Source organism: Epinephelus moara, chromosome 5 (assembly GCF_006386435.1).
Source record: "Epinephelus moara isolate mb chromosome 5, YSFRI_EMoa_1.0, whole genome shotgun sequence".
NCBI classification, from domain to species: Eukaryota; Metazoa; Chordata; class Actinopteri; order Perciformes; family Serranidae; genus Epinephelus; species Epinephelus moara.
In genome coordinates, this window is record NC_065510.1 from 6,749,009 (window position 1) to 6,772,309 (window position 23,301).

Consider the following 23,301-nt stretch of genomic DNA (forward strand, 5'->3'; position numbering starts at 1 on the left):
GACTTTCATAATGGCTGCACTATATTCTGGTACAAACATATTATATTTGTAATTTGTTTTGTATATATATTATTTTGTTATCATGTTTCTTCTCACAAGCTGTATGTGATTACAGTACATTTGCTCCCAGAGTCACTTGGTTACAGATAGGGATGAAATTATCTGCGTTATTATGTTACAGTAGAACATACAGGAAATGAACTGAATGTGAACTAATCAATAACAGCCTCTTCTCTCTTAAAACTCAGTTGTCACCTGTATAGAATATATTTCACAACAACACTCAAAAAGGTCACATACATAAGGCACTTTGAACTGCATCTCAGACACTTTCATCCATCATTTTCCGTACCTGCTTATTCTGTTGGGGGTCACAGGGGCACTGGAGCCTATCCCAGCTGACACTGGGTGAGAAATGGGGTACACCCCGGACAGGCTGCCAGAGTATCACAGGGCTGACACATAGAGACAGACAACCACTCTCGTTCACATTCACACCTACGGCCAATTTAGAGTGTCTTTGGATTGTTGGAGGAAGCCAGAGAATCCAGAGAAAGTCCACACTGACATGGGGGGAGCATGTGGGTTGCGCACAGGGGGGTCCACCATCCCAGGGTTCCAATGCCCCACCCTGGGTTTGAACCAGCAACCCTCATACTGTGAGTGGTGACTACTGCACCACCGTGCCACCCATCTCAGAGTCATGTTTATTAGACAGGCAGTGCCAACATCTCAGTAACATGCAAAAGCAGAACACTGACAAACTTGTCATGAGTAAATAAGTTGCCAGTTATTGAGGTTCATTCTGAGAACGATTTGCTTATGAAGGTGGACCATTTAAAAATATGTGTTTTTGGACACTTGGATCTATGTTGTTATATTTACTTGTAGTTGTAAACAATGCAGTCGCAGAAGTATTTCTTCCCATGCACAGTTTCCATCAAAAACTGCCATCAACCTGTAGTATGAGGCAGAACAGCGAGTGTCTCCATTGAAGGGCAAATATCCTTATGTGGGAATTTTTCACAACCCTTTCCCTGTTGGCTGCTTCCTCCCCCCAGCGTCACCGGTGTTATATAAACCACTCACCTGCCTGCAGAGCTTTGTCACTTGAGGCACAGCCCACTGAAGACAGCCAAGATGGTAAGTGGTGTGAAAGGCTCCATTCATTGGACATTTCTTAATTCTGAATATTCTAAATGTCTGTGTTTATTATCTTGTTTTTCCATCTTAGCTAGGACAAGCTCAGGACAAGAATGTTTCTCTTATTTCTTCTCCAACTTTCATTGTTGCCACATTACATTTCCGAGTACACACACAGGAGAGATAGTACTGCATATCTCGCTATTTAGCTTTCTGATTGCTTTGTTTAAACAAATATTAACACATTTCAAGTTTACAGGTTCAATACTAGTAAAGTAGAGGTGGTAAAATTTAAAGAGGTTTGTGTTAACACTGATTTTGTAAATTTGATGGCTTGATTTCAAATCCACATATAGTTGCAAAAGGACTCCCACACACCGTCTAACTTGCAATATATAATTTATTTGCCACGTTTCAGTACTAGACCTTCATCAGGCAAAACTGGTTTGCAAGTTAGACAGTGTGCCGCGGCCCTTTTGCAACTTTTTGGTCTTCTCTCGCCTACACACCTGTCTTTTTTTAATAGATGTGCAAAGTGTTTCCTTTGCTCTAAATCCACACAGAGGACAGAAAAGTTTTCAGAGCACAAGCACTTTCATAATTTTTTCAGATTTCTTGTCACTACAGGCACAGTTTCTTATGGAGTATCTTGTCAATCATTAACAGTCATTAGAGGGATGCAGACAAATTTCTCAGCTCTGCAGTGTCATAAAAATGTGTAGATCAAAACCAACGCAGAGCGACACAAATTTATGCTTAATTCGCTTCACTTTCGTAACGCTTCTCAAAATTTAAGTAGGTGGCTCAACTGGACCACATCTCAGTAGAAAATCCTGAGCTTCTCTGATCCCTGTGAGACATGCATGTATTGTGAGGTATAATCATGGGCAGACTATGAGACAATAGGCTCCTGGGCACAGACATGTAAAAGGCCCCACCACCTCTCACACACAGAATTTGTTGTGATTCGGCCTTTTTTTGTTGTAATTTTGTGTCTCTTCATAGTCATTTTTTGTCTTTTTTTGTCATTTTGACCCTTGTTTATTAATTTTTGTGTCTCTTTGAGGTCATGTGTTTGCTTTGCCACTTGGGTAGTTACTGTCTGTCTCTTTCAGTTCCTTTGCATCTCTTTGTGGTCTTTGTGTGTCTCTTCCTGGTTTGTACATGTTAATTTGACTGACATAGTGCAGGTGAAGGCTAAGGGGGGCCCTGACACTTCGGGCCCCTGGGCCTGCGCCTGGTAGGCCCATTCAGAAACCCATCCATGGGTATAATATGTCCAATGGCTTGGCAATACAAGACATGCAATGTGCTGAGATGTTGCACACTGCTCTCAGATCCCCACAGGGATTAACAAAATGTAACTGCACTTAATTATTATCCAACATCCTGCCTGTGCAGTCAATGATAAACCAGTATTGATCTGAGATAAGGGATAAGACATGACTTTAAAGAATACATTGTGGGTGGTATCTATAGGTGTGGTGTAGGTAGATAGGGGGCAGGATGCTAAAGTTCATGTGTAACCCAAATCAGGTGATGCGCGGCATTAAGATACAGAAGAACAGTAGTGAATGGGATTCATTGCTTCATTGATTAGGTGAACATGTTCACTGACTTTGAAGAAGACACCTGGAGGGCATTTTAAAAATTTGATCTTAGATATTTTGTTAGGTCTATTCATTTTATTAGTTTTTCAGATAGGCACACACATTCATGCCTTTTAAAGAGGTGTGATAGTGGTACCTATCTAGGGTATGCAGATCTACTGTTGCAGAAGGTCTGTGTGTGGGCGTCTTTTTTTATGGTTTTATTGTCTATATATGACAACCACATGTCGATGAGGAAAGACAGCGCCTTCCTGCTTCAGTACCTTTACAACCGTGGGCACACTGTTCCACCCTGGTTGATCATCAACAGCTAAAACACCTATGATCACTAATTTTCCTATCAGAGAGCACTGAACACAGTCATTTCTGTTGGTCTCTAAAATATCTAAATGATATACAAAAGTGGTTTTGAAACCCACAGATAAACACACCTGTTCTGAAATACAATATATCATTTGACTGAAATTGATATCCACTCAATAGTTTCATCCAAATGAGGTCCAATATTTCCGTTTATCGTGTTTCCTCTACAGAAAGTCAAGGATATGACATTCAAGGAGGGGCATGAGTTCAAGATCCGCATCAAGCCCAAGGACGACTGCGAATCGTAAGTTCCCCTCACAAGAGATCAAATTGCAAATGACGTGGATTCAGTTACCTTTAATAAAGAGGAAGTTGACGTAGCCTACTGGGAGATAAGTTAATGTTTCATCCACTTCTTCCCCTTTTTATTGCATCCTTATGACCTCTGTGTTCCTACCTCCATTGCAGCTTTGCCATCAACATCGGTCATGACTCCGAAAACATCGCAATGCACTTCAACCCCCGTTTCGACTGCGGCGGTGATGTCAACACCATCGTCTTCAATTCCTTGTCCGGGGGGTGCTGGGGTGACGAGCACCGTGAGAATAACTTTCCCTTCCTGCGTGGGGAGGAATGCAAGGTGTGTTGGGAGAGTGTGAGAGTGTTATCTCTAATAATTCTGTTTAGTCTGATCACAAACAGCAGAACCATTGCGTCTCAGTGGGGACACTTTAATAAACATACAGTGCACTCATAAGCCTTAAAAGGACAAAACAAAACAAAACAAAAAATAATTCCAGAAACCATGACCCAATTACTCGAAATAATCCAGAAACCTTATTGTGAGCAGTTTCAAGTGGGAACTATTTTCTTTCTGCCACATTACACATGTCAACTGGACCACCATGCAGAAGGAGGTGTGCATCTACTCATGGACAAGAGGCTTGTGCTTGTGACAGCGCAAGATGTAGCCTTAAACATTAATGATGTCCTTTTCAACTGTAACGTTAGCCACATCAGTGGTGCTATGTAAGGTAGAGTACATGTTTCCTTCTGTGCAGTGATACGGTTGGCAGATATAGTTAGCTTCAAAGAAAATAGTTCCCACATCAAACTAGGAAAATATGCAGTTTGGATTTTTGGGTGAACAGTCCCTTTAAATTTAAGGTAAGACTACACAGCCTTTGCCGCAAGTAAAGACTAACACTAATATTAGCTAACATTCGTCACCATAAGCTAGCTGCTGACACTCCTGACCAATAAAGGTATTATGAATTGATTCAGGGTGTGTTTATTGCTTGTATTTCACCTTTTATATTTACCTTTCACCTCGGTGCAAAAGTGAATCCTAAAACCCAGACATGAGTTAGCATTTTAGCACTCCCAGCTCCCTCATCTTTAGGTCAGTGGGTTTTTGAATAAGGTCTGTGGTTAACACAAGGTTAGAAGATTTTTTACGCTCTTTTCTACAACATAAAATGCGTCAGTAAATACCCCACTTGTGAATTTTTAAGCCTTTACGCATCTTAAAGAAGGCAATTGCTAACTAGTGGCTAAATGAGCCTACAGGACATCATCATGGCTTTACAGCCTCGTTGTAGTGGCAACATCGAAGTCATGCGACCATGATTGTGGCGTGGTTCATGTATAGCCAAACATTCACTTTTTTAATTCTAGAAAAATCCCATTGGCGTTTTGGCGAGGAACCTCGGGCGACGCTAACTACCGGGTTAGCCTACAAAGTCCCCTCACCACTCTGTATGTCAGAGGAAGAACAAGTTATTTTTTGGCTCACACACAAACCTGCTGTATTCGAAAGAAAATATTTTTGCAGACCACCTTTTGCTGTATTTATTGTAGTCACTTGGCTAAAGCTTAACTTCCATGATGTCCTTCGCCATAAGGATGTTATTCAGCGGGCTTGGTACCTGTGTTGTACACTGTAAAGTCAACAGACGCTGAGCTATCCAACCATTAGGGGGGTTTATAGGCTCATAAAACTTAATAGCCCCTGAGAGAGATAGGCTTACCTGTCTGTCTCAGCCATTCTTTTTACACACATGTCCTCTTATCTTTTGGTTGTTGAATGAATCATGTGTTCTCTCTCTGTCCTTCGCTCCCCAGTTTTACATCAACTTCAGCAGTGAGCAGTTTTACATCAAGCTTCCTGATGGCTGCATGGTGAACTTCCCCAACCGCCTGGGAGACGTCAAGTACAAGTACTTTGATGTCAGCGGTGACGCAAGGATCGTCGGCATCAAGATCAAGTAAAGGTTGAACTCTCTCAACCCTTGACTCTTGACGTGTCCACTTTTTGTTCGTTGCTGAAATAGTCTGTTTTACATTACTGAGCTCTTTGTCTTTTCTCATGTTAAGGTTTATGGAAAAAGAGATTTATACCAACAGGGAGTGCTGATGTTGTAATAAGAGGAAATGGCGTACAGAGGGAGCCACAACACATCTTACTGCTCTGTGTCTGCTTGAGCTCTTGTTAGTCACTGGGTTTGTCAATAAATGCTGTGGAAAAAAAAATGTCTCTCTCTCTCTCTCTCTCTCTTCATCTCACACTCTCTGACACACACTGATACAACACACTATAATCTCCAGTGATGAGTCTTAACTGACATTTGATCTGTGTTTAACTCTATAAAAGCACACTTTAAATCTAAAACAAAGGTACTATTTACACTTGTATCTTCATCAGTTAATATATGAGACACCCTAGGTGAATAGAGTAAAACTTTAAAGTAATAGATCCAGAACTTATGTTCAAATATGCAAATGAGGCATTATCTAATTAAATGTGCACTAATTTGCAGACATTTTTCTGAACATAAATCTGCACACTGGTTAAGAATATAGACAGGAATAAAAGTGGAAAGTTTTGTGTATGTGTGTTCTACTGAAGAGGAGATTTCTGGCTCAGAATATTAAAAAACATCTTGGAGAAAGGGGCCTTTCGTTAAAATTTTTGACAAAAAAATAACATGCCGGTGAATAGGGTTAAAAAAAAAAAAAGTGAAACTTTTGCAGTTTATGTTTGAAATTAAATGTTTAAATATACAAATGATGCATTATGAATTAAATATGAACTGATTTGCATACATCTCCAGAGCAGAGATTTGAACTAAAATAAACACCTTATGTGTACTTTGGACATTTTCTTTTCACAAGTCTGAAAGAGGACATGTTATGGAAGCAACATAGCCCAAAATCTCAAAATTGACCATTGTATAAAAAATGTTTTACCTTGCATGGAGTGTTTTTCCACTTGAAGATTTGTTTTTGATTTAAGTCAGTCTAACAAACCTTCTTCAAAAAATCAAGGGCACTTTTCGTGGAGCTGTTCAGAGAGAACAGTGAAGTTTTATATTACATTTTTACTTAAAATGTTGCTTCAATGCGAACAAAACACAAAGTAATGAAACCACTGACGCTTTGAAAGCATCTGAAAAGAGATGTCAACATACCTTTAATGGAATTAAGACTGTTAAAACCAGACAAGACTCACTGCAGCTGCATGACAACTTAATAAATGTAAAATCTGGATGTCGGTGGCACTGCTGACTTTTAACTGCAAGTCTCTTTAGAAGGGCGACTTGTTAAATCTGGTATAAGACAGAAAAGAAAAGGCAGAAAATAGAGAAATACTGGAACTGAGCTGAAATAAGAACTGATCATTGAGGCTTGAAGTGTGAATATAATCAATATAGTGACTGAACTGTATAATAGAGGATAAAACAGGATAACTCAAAGGGAGAGACCATATATGACAGAGGTGAGACAATTTGCAGGGGGACTCAAAGAAGCCGTGGCCTGAGGCTGAGGAATGTGGCACGATAAAACCACATTCCCTAGAGGGAGATGAAATATCCTTTACTATGTGTGTGTAAGGTGGACAGCAAATACAGGAGTGAAGGAAAAATTGAAGCCATTCTTTACATTAAATTTAATTTCCTGACTATTAGAATTTTCACAGCAATTGCAAAGTAATTAAGTTCTACAATAAATTCTCATCATTGGTGTTTCTTCCAAAATATTTTCATCACTACTAAGGGGATGATATAAACCTTTTTAATTTGGAAAATAACTCACATTTGAACCCAAATATCAGCAGTTTAAATATCCTATCAAATGCATATTTGTTACAATGATACTGATGTCAAGAGGGCAGAATTGGAGATTGTTAGACAGGCATCTGTACAGTGTACATGGGGAAAATGTTAGGTTACATAGTAAAGAGCACATATCAAATACTGTGTCATTTGTGCTGATTGTCCTCCAGCCAGGAGGCTTGTAGTCAGACTTTCGTGCTCGCAAACATCCACCTGCTTTTCAAATTTCTCTGAATCCTTAATGGTTCAGTGTGTAAGACTTTGGGTAAGATTTAGATTAGATGGCAATGAGCAGTGAGGACTGCAGACTGCAACCAACTGTAACTTCGTCCAGTTAAAATTCCTTCAGTGGACATGGTTCAGGAGGTTTTTACTGGGAGACGAGTTACCTGCAAAGGTCTCTTCCTCTCCAAAAAAATAAATAAATAATAATCCACAAAAACAGACACAGTAATCTAAACTGGTAAAAACACTGAATAAAGCAGTTTCATGCTAAAAAAATACCTGTGTTTTTTTCCAACACTCCTATCGCAAGGGGGCATCGAACTACGGTAGCTGGCACAAAAAACACAAATCGTTCTGTCTATAGTCATTGTTTGGTTTGTCCTACTGTAGAAACATGGCGGCGCAACACGGTGGGCTCCGTAGAAGAGGACCCGCTCCCTATGTAGATATAAACAGCTCATTCTAAGGTAATGAAAACAAAACAATTCTTATTTCAGTTGATGATACACTAAAGAAAACATACTTCATATATTCAATGTCTGCCAGTATATCCTACTCCTACACACTGAACCTTAAACTGCTCTGACTAAACTTCTCAACAGGGCAGGAAATGTGTTGCATCACATTGCATTATGTTTAAAGCATTTACAAAGTTTGTAGAAAGTGCTACATCTCATTTTCCAGTTTTGTAAAAAATGACCAGAAAAGAAAATGTCCTCCTCCAGGCTGATGAAAGTCAATAACATTTTCTCGCTCCGTAGTCTATGCGCAGTGATCATTTATTCATCCACTAAAGCTCTTGCAGCGGCGTAGTCACGGCTGACCCGGGGTCACCCCTGCTTGAACCCACAGACTGACCTTTCTGTGCCAAGTAGTCTTTATAGTTCCGGGTCAGAAGAGTGTAAAGGAATGGATTGATGCAGCTGTTCCCATAGGTCAGACATGTCACAAAGAAATTCACATAATTATGAGCAGCTGGAGACAAAGCCTTGAGGGACTCTGGGGAGAACAGTTTGGCTAGCTGCCATCCCCAGAAAGGCAAGAAGCAAGCCCAGTACGCCACAACAATGCTAAAGATCATTGATACGACTTTTTGTTTGAGTCCTCTCCTCCGGGCAGAGCGGCTGCTACCTCCTAAGCTAGCCTGCACTGCCCAGTAGCGACTGGCGAGCCCCACATACAGCCCGACGATTATCAATCCAGGAACTAAAACGCTTGTAAGAAACAGGACGGTGATATAAGCCTTGAAGGCCTCAGGGGTCCAGGTAGGGAAGCAGATCCTCTTGACCAAACCAGCCGCAGTTGGTTTGCCCTCCCTGAGCCGGATCATCACCATCATGGGGAGCGTTAGCACGAAAGCCAACCCCCAGATAATCCCTGCCACTAGCTTTCGTTTACGGGACGAGGACCTGTGCGCGCTAAAGGGCATAGCCACGGCACGGTAGCGCTCCAGGCTCATCGCAACCAAAATGAAGACACTGGCATGCATGGTGAGGAGGTCGAGACTCAACAGGATGCGACAGCCAGCCTCACCAAACAGCCAGTCATGGGCGAAGTAGGTGCAGACCACAAAGGGGATGGTGGAGAGGTAGAGCAGGTCAGCCAGAGCCAGATTGATGATGTAAACATACATGGAACCTGTGCGGCGCAAAGCGGCTGAACGGGTTATGATGAGCGTGTATGTGTTGCCCACCACACCCATGGCGCACATGATCATCAGTGTGGCTCCAAGAAGGGATGTCACCCACATGCCCCCGCTGCTTCCACCACCACCACCACTCTCCTGGGATGCATCATCTCCAGCCCCTGGGCTCAGGACAAGTCCCAGCTGCGGATTGATGGTGGCATTGGGAGTGCAGTTCATTGCAGGTTCGCAGATCAAAGGTCAGAGGTCAGGCTCTAATGTTTAAGAGCCAATTTACACGCAGCTGTATGGTGGATGGCCTCTGCATGAAATCGGTTTTGAAGTTTGTATGAACTCATGCTGTGATGCCGAGCACAGATTGAAGTTGGCAGCTGATTGACGGAAACTTTGTCCCAGGTGAAAAGCAAACATTGCTTGCATTGAAGCTTAATCCAAGAAATGACGTAAATGGGCAGCAGATGAAAGAGCAGGGATGACGAGAACGACTGTATCAATCCACAGAGAAGATGTTAGTAGACCACTGACATGGCCAGCAGCTTCAGTGACTATGAGGCTGCCTGTGACTTGCTTATCCCCAAAAATAGGGTCGTCCACACAGCCATGATCCCATGTTTCTCCAAATCAGTGCAAGTCAGGACACCACCTTTCAACCTGACAAACTGTGTTGAAGATCTCCTGCAGTGCCGGGGTGAGCAAAACTTGTTGCTGACATTTCCAGGGAGACTCCTTGGGGGGATTATTTCAGCTCCAATTCATGAAAAAAATCCCTCTCTTTTTCATCCATGTGGTGACCACAGTCCAGTTTGGGTGAAAAAAAAAACTGATCATCAGTGGTACTATATCCAGTTATACTTCGTCTTGTCTGCTTTCTTCTAGATTTTTACCTCTGTATTGATGCATGGCAGATGAACCTCACATCCATTTGACTCCCAGCTGTGACAGAAGACTGTTGTGTCTGTGTTCTTTGGGGTCTTCGTGGTCACAGTCCTCTCCCTGCTCTCCTCTCCACTGTCCTCCCTTTTTCTCACCTAGGTGAAAAACTAGCATGGGCCTATAGATTTATGAGGTATTCCTCATGGGCCTCCTGTCTCTGTGGCTTTAGACACCCAGAAATCACAGGTGGGGGCAATATGCATGCACAAAAAAGGGCGTGTTTATTCATTTAAGCTCATTTACCTTTTCAGTTTTGCTGAAATAAATAAGAACTTTTAAAAACATATTCATATGTCTGCTCTCTCTGTAAATTATAAGAAGCACTGAAGTTTTTGCCAAGTTGTACTTAAATTTATATTTAAGTTGGTGTTGCTGGAAATATGAAATTACCAAATTCACAAATTGATTTATTTAGTTTTAATTTAATATATTCTTTTTCCCACAGTGCACTGAATGGGCTCAGGGTGGAACCTCATTTTGGAATAAGACACCTTCAGTTTGTAGAGAGTGATAATAGACAGCAAGAAACTATTTATACGACTGAATTTGTGCACAAATCTGTACGAAGATTCCTTGACAACTTCCAGAGGAAATATTTTTTATTGGTGATTGTCAATATTTTCATGTGGTATGTCAGTCTGCCATGCACAAGCATAGAAATATATTTTAAAAATGACATCAAATTAATATGTGAGTACATCGTTGACCAAAAAACAGAAAATGAAAACAACAAAAATATACCAATAAAATGTATTAATTGTTTTTTTTATATCTGAAAAATGGTAGAAATAACTTATTATTGGTATTGCTTTTAATAAAGACTTAGTATTATGTACTGTACACCACATGGAGGCACTGTTAGACCATGTAATGGCTTGGAGTGCTTTGAGCTTTTGTATCCCAATCCATTTGCAAATCCCCTTTATTGTCGTTTGGTTACATCTTTGATAGAAGTACGTGCACATTTTAAAAACAGTTTTACAAAATCAACACTTGTCTTTAAAGCAAATAAATCATAAAAAAAAGTCATGTAGTGTGAAGATATTGCTTTGGTTAAAAAAAAAAAAACTCTTTCTGACCTTTTCTGACTGAAACAGCACAATACACTGAGCTGCACTGACTGCAATGCTCTATCTAAATCATGCAAGTCATGAGTAGTTACAAAGATTACATAAAACAACCAATGAATGATATTACTTTAAAAAAAAAAAAAGAAAAGGAGAGAGAAATCAAAAGGAATTCTGAATCCATCGCAGACACAGTTGTTTTCTGTCCTACTGATGGTCTGTACCTGACTGAGCAATCTGATTCCCTGTACCTTTTTAGAATAACCCAATTATCACACTTAAAGGTCTAGTGTGTAAGATTTAGGGGAATTTAGTGGCATCTAGCGGTGAGGATTGCAGACTGCAACCAGCTTAAACTTCTCCTGGTTAGAATTCCTTCAGTGTTTATTGTTCAGGAGTTTTCTACCAGGAGCCAAATTATCCACAGAGGTCTCTTCCTCTCCTCTATGAGTAAAACACCTTCTTCCTCTGATGACTTAAGATCCAAAGGTTCAGGAGGATTTCACCAGAAGTTATCTATACAAGTTTAGGCCAAAAGAAAAAACTGGTAGGGAACGGTGCGCGTCAAAAAATACGCCCCTGTTATGTTAAATGTACGACCCCCACAGGTGGCTGGATGCACGTTGGCACTTCTGGACGCGGCACTTGACGCCACTGTCATATTTCCAGCCTTGTCGCCCCTGGAATTAAACGCATTTTCCCCCCCACTCGCTCTCTGCTTGTACGGACCAACTTCTATAGCCGCTCTTTTTCTCTGGTCCTATAGCAGCTCGACTCCTCCCCTCACCACTGATGTATAAAGAGAGCTCTGTGGCTGAGCTTACCTCGTTGAGGTCAGGAAATATTCCGAGTTAAACAAGATCGGCTCTTCAGGTGAGAAATCAAGTTTAATTAGGGGCTATCCACACGAGTTAAAGCTGATGCAAAGGTGGAGGAAGTACAGATCTTTCAGTAAAAGTGTAATAACTTTGCATGGTTGTCTGTTGACGAGCTGCGGTGCAACGCGTCCAGTCTGTGCTAAGGGTGGCACTTAACACATGTCATATGTCACACTGTGCCACAGCAGCACCAGTGTGTTTTCAGCTTTATCCTCTCCAAAACAAACTGACCCACTGATTTAAACCAGTAAAACACTGAATAAAGCAGTTTTACATCTAAAAAAGTGTCCTATGTTCATTGTTGAGGAGTTGCTCACTATGGTTGCCAATACAAAAACGTGAATGGCCCTATTTAGAGCCAGTGTTTGGTTTGTCCGCCCCAGGCTACTGTAGACACATGGCAGTGCGACGAGGACCCACCTCCTATGCACATATAAATGGCTCATTCCACGATAACAAAAACACAGTGATTCTTATTTTCAGGTGATTATACACTAATTAAAATATACTTATTAAATTATATTCCATTTCTGCCAATATATCCCTCTAAATCCTACACACTGGACCTTTGACATAAAATACGTGATACAAGAGGATCAAGGCACCGGTCACATTAAATGCCATTTTCTTAAATCTCACATTAATTATTTAACAAACCTAGAAAATCATTATTTTACCATGATGAAAATAAAAATCAACATCTAGAACTGTGTTACATGAAGTCCGAAAAAGAAATATGTTATAGAACTGCACTGACTGTTTGGTTGACCAGTGCAGTTCAAAAACACCACAGCAAAACAAAATCAAATACAATCTTATTGGTTATCAACAATTACTGTTTCTTTTAGCCAGATAACATTTTTAATTTCCCACTGGATGTTGCATTGGTCCTCTTGTTTGCATCTCTAACCCCACTGTCAAAGAACACCATTGGCAATTGGAACAAGCTCCAGTCTGACCATAGTAGTGATGAAGATCAAATGTTGGTACAATGGCACGCTCAGAGACAGAGCTGAGTGAGTCCGGTGTCAGATTGGTGATGGGCTGGGGAGAGAGGAGGGGAGATGGTCCCACAGGCTGCTGGTCCATCAATGCCTGTGCTTGAACAAGGCTTCCACTTTAATACAAATCAAAGTTAAAAGTTAGGAGAAAGTGCTCTTTAACCCATGCAGACAAATCATTTCAATACATCAGAGCCCTGGTGTTCCATTCATGTGCAGTAATTTGCCCTTTTTAACATTCAATCTTGTGATTCTTATAGTGACACAAGTGTAGTCTTTCATGACAATGTAAAAGAAATGTATTGAAGCACACTGCTTGATACAAAATCAGAATGATCCATTAATGGACTCATTTTACAGTAAAAAGCTTAGGTGTGTGGCTGCGCTCGTGGCACAGTTGTTAATACAGAGCATTCAGTTGGTCATTTTGTCATTTTGTTCCAGAGTGAAATATCTTGAAAGCTATCAGACAGATTGCCATGACATTTTGTACAGACATTCATGGTCCCTAGACAACTGACTCTCTCTGTAGCATATTATTGATTCGGAAAGAAATGTCTCAACAACTATTGGCAGCCCGTAAGCCTCAGCTGTACTTAGCATTGAGTGCTAATGAGAAAAAAATAGCATGCTAACATGCTGAACAAGAAAATAGTATGTATTACCTGCAATGCATCAGCATGTGAATATAGTCAGTATGGAGTTAGCATGGCAGCTACTACCATTTTTATTGTGCATTTATTTTCCCACAACCAGTGGTGGAATGCATCTAATTAGATTTACTCAAGTACTGTACTTAAAGGGATAGTTTGGAGCTAGTGATGTGCAGTTTTATGAGGTACTTATCCACAGTCGGTGTAGTACGTACAGTAGATAGTGGTTGGCACGCCTCCAGTTTGGAGAAACAAGCTGGAGTACTGACATAGAAGCTAAGCAATGTAGTGCTCTGGACAGGGGCAGTACCAAAGCGTATTTAAGTCACCTAAAGAAAATGTCCTTCCTAAAAAAATTAGTATCAGTTTCAATGTACACTATATTCAGAATAATTTCACCGCTTTACATTGACGCAGACAGCCTTTACTGACGGGGAGGCCATTAACAGTTTCAGTTCGCCATCTGTGCTTTCGTCAAAGCCACCAGACTCCATTGACAAAACAGTAATTTAAGCTTCCTGAACACAAGAGCTGCTGGTCTACCGCTATTTCAACCAGTTTGTTTGTGTTATTGCAACGCAAGCGCGGTGCACAGAGGCAGTTAGAGCCACAGGCTACAATAGCCATGTTTCCATCAGCCTGTTTAGATGCGCATCTAGAAGTATCGCATCGGAAAATTATGATGGAAACGCCAAAATTCGAATTAAAATCCCCTGATTCGCATAAATTAAAATACGTGTGCTTTAGCCGGGCTAAAAACAGAGTTCAAATGACGTTTTTCCAAACAACTTTTTATGTCGGGGCTTCAGGACACTTGGAATACTACGGACGAGCAGTATGGAGATATTTTGTGGTTTTAATCGTGTGTTTTTGGACATTTGAATCTGGGGCGGCGTCAGCCTCCATTAGGTGGAGTTGTGTTGCTACCCCCTCTCCCCTGGGATCTCCACGAGGGATGTGAGGACTCTAAAACTTCACCTGAGCCTCCCTCGGCATATGGGTGAGTAGATAATGGCTGAATTTTCATTTTTGGGTGCATTAACCCTTTAAGTCTCAAAATAGCACAAACTAACTGATCTCGGCAGCGGTAGATGAGCAGCTCCTGTGTTAAGCAATGTAAATTACCGTTTTTCTCAATGGAGTCTGGCTTTGAAGAGAGCGATTCAACGGCTTCATTTTCCCATTGGAAATTACTGTCTGACATTCAGGTAAAGCCGTGAAAATATTCTAAATATAGCATTCACTCAAACTGATATTGATTTTTTAGGCTGGACTTTTTAAGGTGGCTAAAATACGTTTTGTTGCCGACCTCTTCACAGCAGTAGATTCCATGTCAGACTCCAGCCTGCTTCTCTAAACCAGGGGCATGCCTGACATCTACTGTATGTAATATACTGTCTATGGATCAGTACCCCATACAACCCCACTTGACAATGAGGTAAGAACTATCCATCCCACAATCTGGATTTCTATGCACAAAGCATTACAGCCTCACAGAGCCACCACCTCAGTATAGTGCACTATATTTGACCTCTGTCATTTTATTTGAATGTAAATAATTATTTTTGTGTTGAGTGTTAATTCATTTGTGTGGCTTAGCATTTATTCCATTGTGCCACTGTGGAGCAGAGTAACTATTTGATGTGGAAAAAAACAGCAACAGTCACTTACAAAAGAAGTAATCAGCAGCTCATTATAAAGGCTCGTAGCTAATAAGTATTTAACGACAATGAAAAAGTTCTGAATTCTTACTTGTGTAGTCCTGAGGGGACATCGGAGCATTCATGACATCAGTGAAGTGTTTCAGCCAATCCTGCTGGTCGCTCTCCGACTCACAAGTAAACAGGAAGCTGCGATCAGGTGTGTCTATGGTGATACCGTGTTGCCAGGCGCCATTGCAGTAGGTGCCAGCAGGCAAGCCGGGCAAGACGCTGTAATGGTGCTCCTTGTTTCCCAAGAACACTTCACCCTTGGCAAAGGCATCCTTCAAACAGAGGGAGAATGAAAGAAACATCAGCTGAATACTGCTGAATTCAGGGTGCTTTGACAAAGAGAAACTTTAGGTTTGTGCTACTCTCAGCTCTCAAACAGCTGTTTTTAGCCATACCAACTGTGTGGCTCATGGGATGGCAGTGTCTGTCTGTTGGCCAGTCAGTTGGTCAACCTTCAGACTGAAATATCCCCACAACTGCTGAGATTGATTCCTATGAAATTTGTTCAAACGGACTGCCGATCAGCACATTTGGTAAAACAGGTGCCCCATGTACATGTTGTTGTATGTTCTAAAAAATTCACTTAAAATTTGCGTTACATTTGAATGGAAACCTGACTATTGATGGTAACAATAGGATGAATCCTACTGACTGTGGTGATCCCCTGACTTCGGCTCTAGATATCAGATATTTATGACTTCAATGTACCATTATTTTATTGTATTAACAACAGTGATGCCCTTAAGGTTCAATTTGTAGGATTTAGTGGGATATAATGGCAGAAATTAATATTAGAATTATGTTTTCTTTAGTGTTAAATCACCTGAAAATAAGCATCATTGTGTTTTTGTTAAATTAGAATAAACCCTTTAGTTCCACACAGGGAGCGGGTCCTCGTTTATGGAGATCATCATGTTCATCGCCATGTTTCTACAGCAGCCCAGATTGGACAAACCAACCACTGTCTGAAGCCCATCTGCAACAAGCTGCGTTGGGATTGCACAATGTAATGTTAAACTGTTTTATCAAGTGTTTTTACCAGTTAAAATCCACAGGTCCATTTGTTTTGGAAAGGAAGAGACCTCTGCGGATAATTTGGGTCTCAGAAAAACCTCCTGAACAATGAACACTGAAGGAAATCTAACTGGGAGAAGATTCAGCTGGTTGCAATTTGCAATCCTCACCACCAGATGCCACTAAATCCCCCTAAATCTTTCACACTTAACCTTTAACTTTTCATCAATTGCCATCCTTAGGTCAAAATTTTAATATATCCAATACTTCTTTTGATCACCAAATATCTACAAAACAAACATTCCCCTCAGCCTAAAATATACTTTGCATTTACTGCTATTTACCTGATACAGCATGCTAGCATCCCAAACTAAAATGGTGAGGACAGTAAATTTTATACCTGTCACATCAGCATGTTAGTATTGTCAACAGGCCTTTTAACACTGCCTGTTCAAGTGGGAATATTGCGCTGTTATGCCGCCTTGCTGTTCTTTATATACAGTATGATCGCAGAATGGGGGGCAGAGTCGTCTCGCCTTTAAGCCACCTCAGGAGGTAGTAACAGCGCCGAAATGATGTCTGTATAAAAAGGACAGCAGGCAGGACAGGATCATTGACAGGACGGGTTTAAAACAAAACGTTTTAACAATGTGTTATGCATGTGACCCACCACGGGAAATTTAAAAAGCAGCTAATAGCAGTTAGCAGCTAACTCAAAGAAGAGCAGTGGTCGAAAAATGTCCACAAATTGGAGAAACAATGAGGTCTGGGGGTTTCGACCATCTGAGCAGATTACGAAATGACTGTTATTGCCATGTTTATGCCATTGTTATTGTTTATAAAGTGCTGCCAACACGTGTGTTATATGTCACATTAGAGGCCGCCACTGTCGTCTTAAACGTCATGCCTGTCATACCTCTTTTGGTTCTATGATACCAGGATGCTCTTTAAAATCTCACACCAGAGCAAAGTGTAAAAATGCAAAGGCGGCATAAAGAAGGGGCTGAGTAGCAACCCATCAGCATGTTAGCATGCTGACATTAGCATTTATGTTGTGCTAAGGACAGCATCACAGAGAGAAGCACTAATTGTCCTGTCTGAGTTTATTTGCCAAGCAGTTAGAACAGGCTAAGTTATCAACGTGCATTATGATGCATTCTCAGTCAAAATCAATGTCAGGACTTTTTACTTGGGTATTGACATGCGTATACATACATATTTTTTGTTAGCCTCGCTTCACAGATGATGTGAAGAGCTCAAAGACACTTCAGCATTTACTGTACAAGCACCTGTTGCATGACACCCTTTAAAAAGATACAGTTGAGTTCTTTAACTTTCTTTGTTTTGCTGAAAGGTGACACTACTTGTTCGTCTCAGATAAATCTCATTCTACAAGTGTGAATCAACTGCACTTACACACACAGTGAACCATTGTATACACAACATCAAACATGCATAATTTAGTCACTATCCAAGTGATCAAATTACACTTGCTTTGAGCTTCCTCCACAAATTCCCAGTCCACACTCTACTTCACTAGACTTCCTCTTCCTTTCATCTTGTTCTTGTCTAACACTCTCGAGGTTAGTCGGACGTTTCGGTCACCTATAATTATTGCACCTCTCCACTGCGCTATTGCATCAGCAACAATGCTGAGCTAATCTGGCTTGGCTATCTGATGTGTATTTAGTCAAGTCTTGGGCAATCTGAGCCCCCCCCCCCCGAGGCAAGTCTCTGTGATAACTACTGCGATAAAAGCTCTAATCATCCAATGACTGAATCTCACTTTCACAATGTCTCTACCTTACAGGATATAGCTACTCTGCAGGGTAGTGTTTCACTGCACTTTGAGGCAGTCCATACTGTGAGGCCGTGGCAATGAATGCCACGTGTATAATAACATTACGTTTGAATGAAAGTACCTTATATCACTCCCCACTGACTCATAGCTTCATATCCCCAACATCGTCTACTTAATCTAATTTACTTTATGGGAAAAAAAACCCTCCCACTCTCCATGGTGTTCATTTATATCTTTTTAGAGCACAGGATTTCCATCAAGGCTGGACTGTATTTACTCAGGCATCAACTAAGACCTTAAAATAAAAACTGATGCCTAGAATAAAGTCTTCCCGATGTGTGTAGGTGTGTGTAAAGATGCCGTACCAGCGGATCTTTGAAGTACATGAGTCGCCTCTGGTCCAGAGTGAACCAGCGTTTCTTGAAGCCTTCCGTTTGCTGCAAAGACAAAAAAAAAAAAAGTTGGCAGAGACAATCAGACATGAGGTGAGCGAGACAGAGAAAGACTGAAAGAGACACAAAGCAGCTCTGTCCTTGCACCAATAGTGGTGTCTGTCTGGTGTCTAGATTGAATGTGATTCATGCTCATACGCTCTTAAACTGATTGTTCTGTACTAGGAATTCATGCATCAGAGTTTCCCGATACTTCATCTAAGACTGTCGATTGGTTAAGTGGATACCAAGCAGTCAATCAAGTTAACATAATTAACTAAATGGATTTCCACTCTAATCAAGTTATATAACAAACATGACAAATGTAGAATGTGAAAGAAAGACAGAATCCGCATTATATCTTTAGTTGCAAGAGTGCTGTCATTTTGCATTATCATAACCTGTGACATCACAGGTTGGTTGCCTTTGATGATTTCAACAGACAATGAAAGAAATAGATATAAAAGACTGAAAGAGTGAAAGATAGAGAGTGATGAGCCACAGGACAGAAGAGGACAAAGCGAGTTCACTACTGTATTGCTCCTGGGTGTAAAAATGAGTTTTATGGGGATAAATCCTGGACAAAACAGTCCGTTTTTTATGAACTGCCGCTGCAACAATGTTTGCACATCACCATTTAGCCCAGGGATGCTCAACTTGCAGTCCGATATGGTACCAGGTGGCTCGCTGACTATTTTCTAACTCACAATGAACGGTGGTGCAGTGGTTGGATTGTTGCAAAACAGCAAGAGGGTTCCAGGTTCAAACCCCAGGGTGGGGAAGCCCTTCTGTGCGGAGTTTGGATGTTCTCCCCATGTCATTGTGGGTTTCCTCCAGGTGCTCCGGCTTCCTCCCACAGTCCAAAGACATGCAGGTTAACTGGTGACTCTAAATTGTCCGTAGGTGTGAATGTGAGTGTGAATGGTTGTCTGTCTCTATGTGTCAGCCCTGTGATAGTCTGGTGACCTGTCCAGGGTGAACCCTGCCTCTCGCTCAATGTCAGCTGGGATAGGCTCCAGCCCCCCCGACCCCGAACAGGATAAGCGGTTATGGAAAATGAATGAATGAATGAACAATGAAAATAAACTGATATCATGCTGGGGATTTTTGGTGCTTTGAATGTACACTGAAGAAGATCCCCCTCTCCCCCCCAGCAGGGTCCGGCCCATGCGCAGGCACCCAGGAAGTGTGCTGGGCTTAAAGCAAATTTTCTCTCATGTGATGCCATGTGGCCCAAAACAACTTTTCCCATAGACTTACATCGCGAAAGAGACATCTGTGAATTAAGGTGCTCACAGACTCGGGCATACTATAAGCGGAGCAGACTCCGCAAAGAATGTCCGCAGTCATTCGGGCTTCCATACTCGAGCACACTTCCGCGTTGTAGTTTCCTGTAAAAATGTCCGTGAAAAATCCCCGCGATGTGAAAAATACATGCCGAGCAGTCTTTTGTGTGACATTGGTGCGCGGAGCAGCGTCTGCGCAGTCGTAAAATGAGCACAGGGCTTGCGGACTTCCGCTTTTAGTCCGGGCGGACATCCGCAGAGTCCGCTCCGCATACGTTCTGCCCGAGTATGTTTAGGCCTTTAGTGGATACAATTTTTTTTTTTTTATGTCACAACTCTCGCAAAATGACTCGCTTCACTTTCAGAATTTGATCCAATTAGTCTGATGACATTTTGAAAGTCTAGAAGAGCTGTACGATTGAATCATTTTATTCCCACTCAAGTTAGCACAGCGCAAAACCGGAGGTTGGTGGGTTTGGCCAGTGGAAGTCTCTAGTGCGCCTGCTCTATGGGCCACACAGAGCGGAAGCAGTGCCAATCTCCACAGTCTCAACAGTTGAACTTTTTTAGCTTCACGTCACCAAGCAACTTTCATAGGAGTGATCGGAACCCCGTCTCCAATGCTTTCTTTTATTATATATATATAATATATATACACTGATAAATCTGTTAAATAAATTAATGTCTGTTTGCCTTCTGTCATTTTGTAAAAGGCCTCCCAGACAAAGCAAATTCAGTATCCCAATTTTAGCCTATAACTTCTCAAAAAAGTAAAATCAATTCATTTCTAGCTGTTCGTCAGTGGAGACTAATTGTTCCAGCACTGAAAGTCAAAGTCAAAAAAGGGCATTTTTGTACCAGCAACAATTCTAAAACATTAAAAATTCATGGGAACTCAGAGAACTGCAGATGAGTGTGCGCTGCTGGTGTTTTATTTATGTTTTGCTTGACTGATCAAAATGTCTTTGCAGCCTAATTCAACCACTTTGTCAAGAATACTTCCCTTTTTATGAAATGGAAGTGTCACATTCTTTGGTAAATGTTCTTCGACCTTGAAGGTGCATTAAACCTGATCTCAGGTATTAAAGGCAGTGATATAAAAGCACTCTTCCTTGTTTGATTTGAAATGGTTTTTCTGTTCTTAATACCAAAACTGGTTTTCTCCTTGGCAGCCCCGTCTAAATGTCCATAGAGCCACTGTCAGAACACTCTGATATATACTGATTTTGAAAAGTCAAACTTGTTGTCACGGTTGAAAGTTTACATCACTGCGGCAGATCCAAATCCACGCTCAAAGCAGCTATCGAAGAATATGAAGCAGAGAGTTTACTGAAGTGCACAAGCAGCCTAAGCTCTTGTCAGTGAGCCGAGCTTCAGATAACGAGGACGCTCATGTCCCTGACTGCTGCCAAACTGTCCTCATAAAAGTGTTTGATTTTCTCACTGTGGCATAAGCCTAAACAACCGCCTTTTCCCTTCTCAATTCGCCAGTGACTCCCTCCGCAAATATGTCTCACACGTGCGTGAAGGAAATGAATAATGGCATCCATTTAGCAAATCAGCCCAAAGCAGCAAGTTAGTGAGTCCTTTCATCTCTCAGCCTGACAGACGGAGATTAAACTGAGAGTCTGTGTCTGGCTCAATACAGAACCGGTTGTGTCGCTGAGGATCGGGTGCTTAGTGTTTCCTGCACAGGTGCTTGAGTCTGAATCCTGTGTGTGAAAGCACCTGCCTGTGTTCGCATATGCTAATATAAAAGTTTCGGTGTACTGTGCATTACTGCGTGAATATGTGCCAATATCTCTTTGTGTGTTTGCTTCATTCCGACATATGCTGGTGTTTGTGTGTATATTTGAGAGTTTGACACTTCAGGATTATGTTGATCCTCAGCTGGAAGCCTTTTATTCCCTCTTCGACAGACTGACAGACGGACGGCGAGGCAGGCAGGTAGGTCTTCTCAGCTGTCAGTCAGCCTGTCAGGAAGCAGTAGAAAGCTGCTACGCTGACAGCTGGGCTAGTTAACCTCTTAGTTCAGCTCCTATTCAATTAAAGCAGGGGGAGTGGGAGCTGGAATCACAGGAGGAGATTTGAGGAGGGAGCTGTGTCCAACTAGCTAAATTAAAATTTAGTCTAAAATTCAATTCAGGATCAAGCCTGGTTTAGACATTTAAAACGTCTCAATTGTCTGTATGTGTTAGTGTGTAATCAAGACTACATTTTCCCTCACCCTACCGACTGAAGTACCCTCAGACCCCAAAGTTTCATATCTCACGGATGCTTTATTCTATTACAATTTTCCTCGACTGTCAATCAGTTTGTTCATGATGACCTCATCTCATGATGGAGGGGATCACGTGTTTGCTTGCGTGTGTTTGTGTATCAGTCTGTCTGCACCTAATCTACCAAACTACTGGACCAATCAGCCTAATATTTTGTGTGCACATTTATGACCGTATCCTCAAGGACCTCTTGTGGTTATTTCCATCAGTGACTGCTGACTTCTCATGCCTCTTAACCAGCCTGTAGGGGCTGTGAGTTTTCCATAAATAGGCCTTGGCTAAAAGCTACAAGCCTTATCTAGTCTGTTGCAGGCCACATTTTGGCCTTCACTGTGGCTCAAAAAATTTACATCCATAAATAAGTTTGGTCTTATTTTGAACCGGAGCATCTGCAGATTAATTCCAGATTTGTTACGATCCACTACAGTTAAGGGAGATAAATTGAGCCCCTTTTATGTTATCTTCATCCCCATCTTGACTGTAAGGAAAGCGAGAGGGACAATTCCACCAGGCTCAGCTTTCCGTGGCCCGTTTTGTGATCCAGTTTTGTAATGTTTTGAGAAGAAATGAGTTTTGCTTTGATCGCTGTTTCTTACAGTAGTTTATTCTTGGGGTCCTCGGGGAGGTCAGTTGGTAGTCCTTGTATGTTAAATATGCCGGTAGGATGAAGGTTAAACATGCATATCATGTGTACAGAATAACAGCAACTGGACAGCAGTCCATCATAGAAAAGTCAAGCTCTGTTTACTAATGACGGTTATAATCCAGGAACCTCATGTAATTCTTGAGGTGTCTGTTTTATGAGAAACACATTTGCACAGGAGAATTAAATCACTAGTGACCAATACACAATTAGTGCTGCACCTGACTAAGAACTTTCCTAGTCGACCAATAGTCGTCATTTAGTGCCGTTTGGCATCTTGTCGCCTGCATGTTTATGATATTAATTTAATTATTAAATGATATATTTTGGTGGTTTGAGTTGAAGGTGTGAGAAAGAATAGTATCAGTAACATTGTTAACACTGTGCTACATTACAGAGAAATACAAAACCGTACTAATGAACCTTCATTAATATAGGCCTATATTTTATCTACAAGTGCACGTCACACACTGAGCGAGCCGCCTGTTAATGACGCTGTGGGCTAATGGGCATGTAGCTACTTCCATGTTTCAGATGATACGTCATGTTTGTAGTCGACCAA

General features: G+C 41.4%; 3 protein-coding genes across 3 annotated transcripts in view; 1 reads left to right on the forward strand and 2 right to left on the reverse strand.

Moving 5' to 3' along the window:
* The first annotated feature begins 1,076 nt into the window (after positions 1-1,076).
* lgals2b (lectin, galactoside-binding, soluble, 2b) lies at positions 1,077-5,598 on the forward strand. The gene is made up of 4 exons (XM_050044648.1): positions 1,077-1,143; positions 3,287-3,360; positions 3,525-3,696; positions 5,181-5,598. The coding sequence occupies exons 1-4, from the start codon at positions 1,141-1,143 to the stop codon at positions 5,325-5,327; spliced, it is 396 nt and encodes a 131-aa protein (XP_049900605.1). The 5' UTR covers positions 1,077-1,140; the 3' UTR covers positions 5,328-5,598.
* Positions 5,599-6,527: 929 nt separating this feature from the next.
* On the reverse strand, positions 6,528-10,001 carry uts2r4 (urotensin-2 receptor 4). The gene has a single exon (XM_050044633.1). It carries the CDS (start codon positions 9,258-9,260, stop codon positions 8,187-8,189), a length of 1,074 nt encoding a protein of 357 aa, XP_049900590.1. The 5' UTR covers positions 9,261-10,001; the 3' UTR covers positions 6,528-8,186.
* A 542-nt stretch (positions 10,002-10,543) lies between these two features.
* zgc:92360 (uncharacterized protein LOC436988 homolog) overlaps positions 10,544-23,301 on the reverse strand; it is a 36,065-nt gene continuing 23,307 nt past the window's right edge. Inside the window, exons 9-11 of the mRNA XM_050044632.1 lie at positions 18,466-18,537; positions 15,326-15,557; positions 10,544-13,036 (exon numbers count right to left, since the gene is read on the reverse strand). Of these exons, the coding sequence (XP_049900589.1) occupies positions 13,008-13,036; positions 15,326-15,557; positions 18,466-18,537 (333 nt within the window). The 3' untranslated portion in view covers positions 10,544-13,007. The remainder of the gene's footprint in view (positions 13,037-15,325; positions 15,558-18,465; positions 18,538-23,301) is intronic.